General features: G+C 30.3%; 1 protein-coding gene across 1 annotated transcript; it reads right to left on the reverse strand.

The window, feature by feature from the left end:
- Positions 1–1,141: 1,141 nt before the first annotated feature.
- Positions 1,142–3,011, reverse strand: LOC11439493 (probable xyloglucan galactosyltransferase GT20). Its single transcript, XM_003611052.4, has one exon. The coding sequence runs from the start codon at positions 2,980–2,982 to the stop codon at positions 1,339–1,341; it is 1,644 nt and encodes a 547-aa protein (XP_003611100.1). The 5' UTR covers positions 2,983–3,011; the 3' UTR covers positions 1,142–1,338.
- Positions 3,012–7,557: the final 4,546 nt, after the last annotated feature.

Consider the following 7,557-nt stretch of genomic DNA (forward strand, 5'->3'; position numbering starts at 1 on the left):
CCATCCAATTTCCTTTACAAAGTTTTTTCTTCCCAATCTCCCCACTCCAACATTCAAAATGTTGAAACGAGATTGAGGTGTAATAAAATTAATCTCCAACCAACCACACACCATCGCCCACACTTTGAATATCAAATGACAATGTAGGAAAAGATGAGCCGCTGTTTCCCCCACTTCTTCACAAAACACACACCTAACCGAAGACTCTGTAGGTAAAATTCGTTGTCTTAAGAGATTAACTTTGGTAGGGATACGGTTTATGAACGATTGCCAAGAGAAAACCATCACTTTAGAGGGGGCCGGACTTTTCCACACTCACGGAGAAAATTATTATACAAAGAGAGCTAAAGCAAGGGGACCCATTGGCGCCTTTCCTTTTCCACCCTTGCTTTTTATTGATTTCATTTTTTACTAGTTTTATCTTCAATAACGTATGAAAACAAATGAAATAGGTCTTCCAAACTTTGATAATAATCAAATCCTAGTCATATCATATTTACAAAGAATTGGGGGAATTTCACATGATTCATGCAGTTCAAAATCAAATTTAATAACATCAATGAATCAAAGCAGGAAGATGAAATAATTGCTAACTCAAGTCTCAAAGTATGATTTCAAATATTCCAATCAGCAATCAATTAACCATAATCACAGTCCTCATAAACTTTATACACTAAAGCAGGTGGTGTTTCTCTAAATTTTGAAATACATCTAAACAACATTATCAAACATGAAATCAGTCATGAATCACTAAGGTCTTTCTTAAGGTTGTAATGTGGGTTGGACTACAATTATTATTTTTATTCAAAATGCCTTAATAACAAGAGATCATTTATTTTCCATGTACAACCATTTACATCAATTTACTCTCCTTTTCTTTACCATTAACAACTCATTTTTGGTGAATATCTTGTTATGTTATATACTTGACAACTTTTTTCTTTTCCTTTCTATTGAGCAAGTGACTCAAAATTAGTGTGTGTTGGAAGTTTGAAATCGTGGCACGATTTTGAGACAGTATATGGGTGTTTTTCTGGAATACGATTTGGGAAATCACATGACACGATTTTTGGATAAGGGTGTAGCTGTAGCACATACAAACTTTATCGTGGCGCGATTTAGGCAAATTGTGACAAAGAAATAGAATAAAAGTATAGATCAACTTTATCACTTACAGATTACAACTTACAAGTATAGAGTAATCATTCAACAAAGAAATAGAATAATTTAGGATTGATAAACTTTATCACTTACAGATTACAACTTACAAGTATTGTTAGTAAACCACCCCACTCCCCCCAAAAAAGTAAATTTAAACCAAAATACTTTATAATGTTATCAGTCCTTGAATCTATTGACCCTCTCAATCAGATTATTCATAGCAATAGCAAATGCATCCTGAAACTTATCAAACTCAGCATTGTGATCACCATATACTAAACCAGGCAATAATTCATATACAATATATCTCCTCATATTTTCTCTATCTCTCAATGAAATATTCCCAAGCCTCTCCACCACATTCACATTCATTTCCCTCACCTCTTTTTTGTCCATAAACACAGAATACTTATCATAATCCTCCGGTAAATGCCAAGCATATTGATAATAAGCCGTGAAAGGATCGAAAAGAACAGGAATACATCCCGATATTAGTGAATCAAACACCGATTTTCTCGTTGGACTATCTCCCGGTGGCTGCAAGCAAAACTCAGATTCCACAAAAAGTTCTATAATTGATTCTGGCTCATTACATTTAGCAGAACTACAATTCAGAAACTTGCATTTACCGTCACTTTCGGAACTGCATTGGTTGATTAATATCGACCTTATGTGATCATCCGCATGATCCCGCGCTGCGCCTGCAAAACTTACAAGGTTCCTCCGGTTCGACCTTATGATTTTCAGCTGCCAATCGATTATATCGTTGTCTGATTTCGGATGAAAATAAGTTGGATGAGGAATTCCAATGTCGTTCACATGCCACGGTTGGCGTTCGATCAATAGTTTAATCGGATTTTGAAGTTTTTCGAGCTCTAACAATCTAGTTCCCCAAGGAGAATCACTAGTCCTTCTAAAATCCCAAGAAATTTTCCCCAAAACAAAAACATGATCCTTACCTAAATTCCTTTTCCAGTTAACTTGTCTCTCAAGCCACTTAACTAATTCCAAACTTAAACTGTCTTTAACATCATTTGAAACATTCTGGAAATGCCATCTCAGCACATCAAGACCACCATAGAATGGAACATAGAAAAGCTTTGCATCATTTTCATTATAAACCCTGCATGGATGCTTCAAAACCTTTGAATGAAAAATAAGTTCAAGTGAGTATTGATGAGTTTTATACCAACCTTTACCAAGTTTTGATATTGGTTCACCAAACCCTTCATTACTTATATATCTGCAGAAATCTTGCCATGGAAGCATGTCACTACATTGACCAACCAAATCCTTGTTAAACTTGGATGGTAAATCATACACATATATTCCTTTACCATCATCACAAGTTGCATTGTTTTTATTTTCGGACCTCCAAGATCGATGAACCTTCAAGTGTTCCTCAATGATCTTAACAGCATTTGCAACCTCTTCATTATACGGAGTACCAATTGACAAATTTCCAAGTTCCTGTGTTACATTATTACTAACCTCAATTTTTTCAGTAGTAGTAATAATGGAGGTGCTAACAGTATTATTGTTTATGGAATAAGTTGGGATATCAAAGGAAGGATTAGTATGAGTGGCTGCAGAAACACAATAGAAGTTATCATTGAGCTTTCTTGTAGAAAAACAAACATGAATGATGTTTCCTGTTATAATTGTGGAGAAAGAAGACCAAATGTATATAAGGATTAAAAGAAAGATTAAAGCAGAAATTCTACGTATGAAGCTGTATAGAATTGTGAAGGCAAAACAAGATTGTTTGGGTTCTAATTTTCTTGAAAATTTGGACCGTTTTTTGGATAAAGACACTGCCATTATTGTGATGAGAATAATGTTAGGAATTAGGATACCTTGTGGTTTTTCTAGTAGAGAAAAAATTATGCATTATTTTGTCACCAATACTTATCATGCAAGCACGAATTAGATGATTAAATAATAACGTGTGCACGTCGTGGTTTATCGTACGAACGTGCTTACTAATATAGTGGTTGAGGTTCATGATCCAATTAATGTTTATATACTCTCAATGAGGATACATTCAAATGTTTGATTTTTTTTTTTTCTTTTCAAAGGTCAACATTATTTCCATACAAAATGGAGATTATGCTATTCTCAGTTACCACCATGTTTCTATTCAATCTTTAAAATGGAGATTATTATAATTCATACCAAAATCAAATTTTTAAGATAATTGAATAATACATTAATAGATCCTCGATTTGAATTTTCTCAAAACGTACAAGATGAACTACTTAACATAGAAGCTATCTGAATTTCGTTTCACACCAATTGACAAAGAGAATTGAGTGATTAATATAACAATAGACTATATCTCAAGTTCAGGTTTGAAAGCTTAACAAAGGAGATTACCTTATAATTGTAATTTTCCAATTTAATATCAAATATGCAGCTTGGGTGCGCCTGACCTATCCTTTTGTAAATAAAGTCAAATTTATTTGACCATAGTTATTTTCTATACTACATAAATAAATTTAAACATCCAAGAACGCATAGATGAGATGACACTGTCTTTTCTCGTTTAACCAAAGTCTTGGTTCGAATCCAATCTTGGTCATGCAACAACTTTAAAACTCTTGGGAGCGTTTGCTATCTCTTTGCGTCCCACAAGACTCGAGGGATTAGTCTCTGCAGTTGCGCTCGCGGATGATACCAATTTACACACAGAAAAAGTTGTTTGGTGATTATATTTTCTTATATTTACATTTTTCTTTATTTTAAAGAAAAACTAGGAACTACATTTTTGATTAAATAAAAAGGATAAAAGTGTAAATTAAATGATTAAATAAAAGATGGATAAGTTAACGCTCATTTGTCTTGTTCTGGATTTGATCAAGGATATCCAAACTAAGTAAAATTCTTTTCACTCACACATTTTCCGCAACCCTCAATTTTTTGTTGTTGTTGATAAAATTACCCTTTTCGAATTCTATAACCCATATGATTTTTTTTTTCCTTGGAAATCCCAAATCTTCTATAGAGTTTACTCATGAGCTCCCCACTTAGAAATCCAAAATCACTATTGAGAGAAAAACATAAATTCATGTGTTGACTCATGTTCTCTCCAAATACATCTCTTTTCTTAATTCTCTTCCAATTTCAGGTCTAAAATGGTTTAGTTTTCGTCTATAATTTTACATTGAAAAACTAAAAACAATTTTCGTCTAAATGAGTTCAGTTTTTGTCTATAAACTCAAATTACAAAAACTCCAACCCATTTACAAAAACTCAAATTAACATGCATATATAGTATTATAACTATCTTCTTTCACTTATTGGTGAAAAGAATTTGCTTTAACTATAACAAAAAAAAATAAACATGATATATAACATTGTAATGCTAGCCAAAACCATATTTCCATCGATTTGACAAGAAAAACACTAGAAATTTTATTTAAATTCTGGATATATATAAGTACAACCATGATATCATAGCACAATATAATTAAGAGGACTGGCCCATAAAGGTTATTTAAACACTATATAATATTGATAATTTATAATACTCTCACACACACTCACACAACACAACTTATTATTATTTTTAAAAGTACAAACACACACACACATATATTATAATATTATCACACAAACCATTGGTCCATCATGGAAGGTTTTCAGCTTTAGGAGTAGTAGTAGTAGTAGCTGCGGTAGTTTCATGATGAAGACAAAACGTAGAGTACGCAGGACAAAAGATAAGGATACGAAATACCACACATTTCAAATACAAAATGTAACAATCTGTTTCTTGCCCAAACTTTTTAGATATGTCGTCAACACCAACATCTTTCTCTTTTCCTGCACCTTCAACACTATAATCATTCAGAGTTGCAACAATAAGGAGAATCAAAATTAGTGAAGCAGTGATGGTTTTGGCCATTGTGTAAGTAAGAGTATTTGCATGGAATAAATTGGCTACAAATAATTCCAATTTATAGAACTTGTGATTTCCTTGAATGATAAGTGAACGTATTGAATTTGGCTTTGCTTGAGAAAAATAATTTCTACATAATTAAGGTAGCTTTAAACCGTGTTGGGGTCCAGTGTTAAATATTAAGATTAATGAGCGGTTGATTTATAGAAAAGAAAAGGTAAAAATTAATTAAGTCAAATGGTGTAATTAACAAATGGATGACTTTTGACCCAATTAATTTGTCTTCACATATTTATAAGTGTAACATTAATTATATATATATTCTTAATTCTTAATTTGTTATAATTTAATCACTGACTAGTTTTTTTCTATTCAGATGGGAATATTTTATAAATTGAGAATGACGGTGTAGTTGGGAATATTGATGCTCTAATTTTCTGATGAGTAGTATTAACTTTGTTCATAAGAGATGTGCTAGTAATATTATAAGTAAAAAAAAAAGTAATTGTACTCTTACAAAAATGGAACAATGTTCAATTTTTCTAAAAACACCATTATCAATTTTGGGTTTAATTTCGTTTCCTTTTATCCTTCAAAAATAAAAAAAATCGTTTCCTTTTTAAAAAAATAGTTCAAGTTTAGTTTTTAAGATATCTTAGTTCTTAAGTTTTTTCCATTTTTTTTATTACAAACACTTATACTCTAAACACTATGAATTTTTTTTTTTTGTTACAGTTTAATGTTTGTAACTTTTTTTTGGAGAGAAATTTAATGTTTGTAATTTATACGGCCAAAATGTTGAATGTTTGAATTTTAAAAGCTTAAATTGTCTAACATTTATAATTTAAAAGGACTAAAATGAAATGATGAAAATAAAAACCAAAGTGTCTTAACACTTAAAATTTAAATAGCAAAACAAAAAAAATGATAAAAGTGTCTAACATTTATAGCCTAAGGGGCCAAAGTAACTAGTGCTTATAACTTAGAGATCAAAATTAAATGAAAAAGGAAAATTTAAAAACCAAAGTAAAACTTTTTTATTTAGGGGAAAACCAAAGTAAAACTTAAAAATATAAATGTAATTTAACATTTTTATATCTCAGAGGCCAAATATATATGTCTCAGATATTTAACCTTAAAATTTCAAAAAGAAGATCATATATTGTTCTAAGAGTGGTTTCATTTAATTTGTTTGACAAAAAAGCAAGGATTTCATGTTAATGTATCTCTTATTTATCTTTTAGTTTGCTTGGATTTTGGCATGTAATTGTTGATTTTGACAAAATGGAATATATTATTTACGAAAGAAGCATTTTGAAAAGCACTATTAATGTTTTTGTCATAAATAATATATTCTATTTTGGTATCTAAAAAAAGTCATCTGTTATTTATCATCAGATCAAATCAAATTATATTAAAATTATGATAGAAAATATGGACCGGTTCCCTCGAAGACAAAAAAAAAGGACTTACCTCATAAATATTAGTAGTGCTCTTCATTGAAAAATTAAAGATATTTTTGTGTTCAGATTTAAAAATTGCAAATTTTAATAATGGAGTAGTATTTATGCGTTGAGACCAAATTTTAAAAATCTGTTCTAAATTCATTGAAAATTCTTCAAAGAAAAATGTTTCATGGTACGAAAAAAGTCAATCACGGGAATAAACAAAAGACTTTAACTGGCCACTCATTCGTGATTTCTATTCAAAAATTAACTGAATCATTTTTCATTTTTTTTAATAAATTGACAAGTGTGTTTTGTTGCCTTAAGATGTGTTTGTTTTAAGGTATTAAAAAAAGTTCTCAGGAATAAGAATCCTACTTATGTGTTTTGTAAAACATTTGATTTTCTTGTAATGTTTTTAAAAGTTGTTTGATTTAAAAAAAAAAAAGTGAGTAAATTCACATCCTTTAATATGGGAATAAAAAGTTAAAAAATTGTGTAAAATACATTCGTGTGAATAAAAGCTACCAATGAATAGTTTTATAAAATTTGAAACAAACATTGAAATGTTAGATTTCAAATCTCACATTCTCAAAAGTAACATTAAAATCCTTGAAACAAACACCTCTTTAGTGGGCAAAATATTTCAAGCCACATAGTATTACTCACCAAAAGAACAAATGCTACTATTAGCTATATAATTCAAGTTAGTTAGTTTGTTAGTGAAATAACTAGCAAGTAGTTAGGTAACTTGAGCCACAAGTTAGTTTGGGTTTGGTATTGCTTCTCATGTTGTATAATTAGTCTACAAACACATAGTAATCATCATGTGATCATTTCAATAAAATTTGATTGTAATCATCTTCACTCTTCATAAAATTTGTTTTCTAATCTTGTCAATTGTTCTATCAGATACTAGTTTGAGAATTATAATGAGAACTTCATCAATTCTTTAAGTTTCTCTCTCGGTCTGCTCAAGATCAACATCTTGAATAACTTTTACCAAAATTGATTATTATATAATTATATATGCAAATCTAACTTGAGTTGAAC

This window comes from Medicago truncatula, chromosome 5 (genome assembly GCF_003473485.1).
Source record: "Medicago truncatula cultivar Jemalong A17 chromosome 5, MtrunA17r5.0-ANR, whole genome shotgun sequence".
Taxonomy (NCBI): domain Eukaryota; kingdom Viridiplantae; phylum Streptophyta; class Magnoliopsida; order Fabales; family Fabaceae; genus Medicago; species Medicago truncatula.

Bases quoted from the DNA above. Each gene is read 5' to 3' on its own strand.
- LOC11439493 (XM_003611052.4), bottom strand. From the start codon at position 2,982: ATGGCAGTGTCTTTATCCAAAAAACGGTCCAAATTTTCAAGAAAATTA.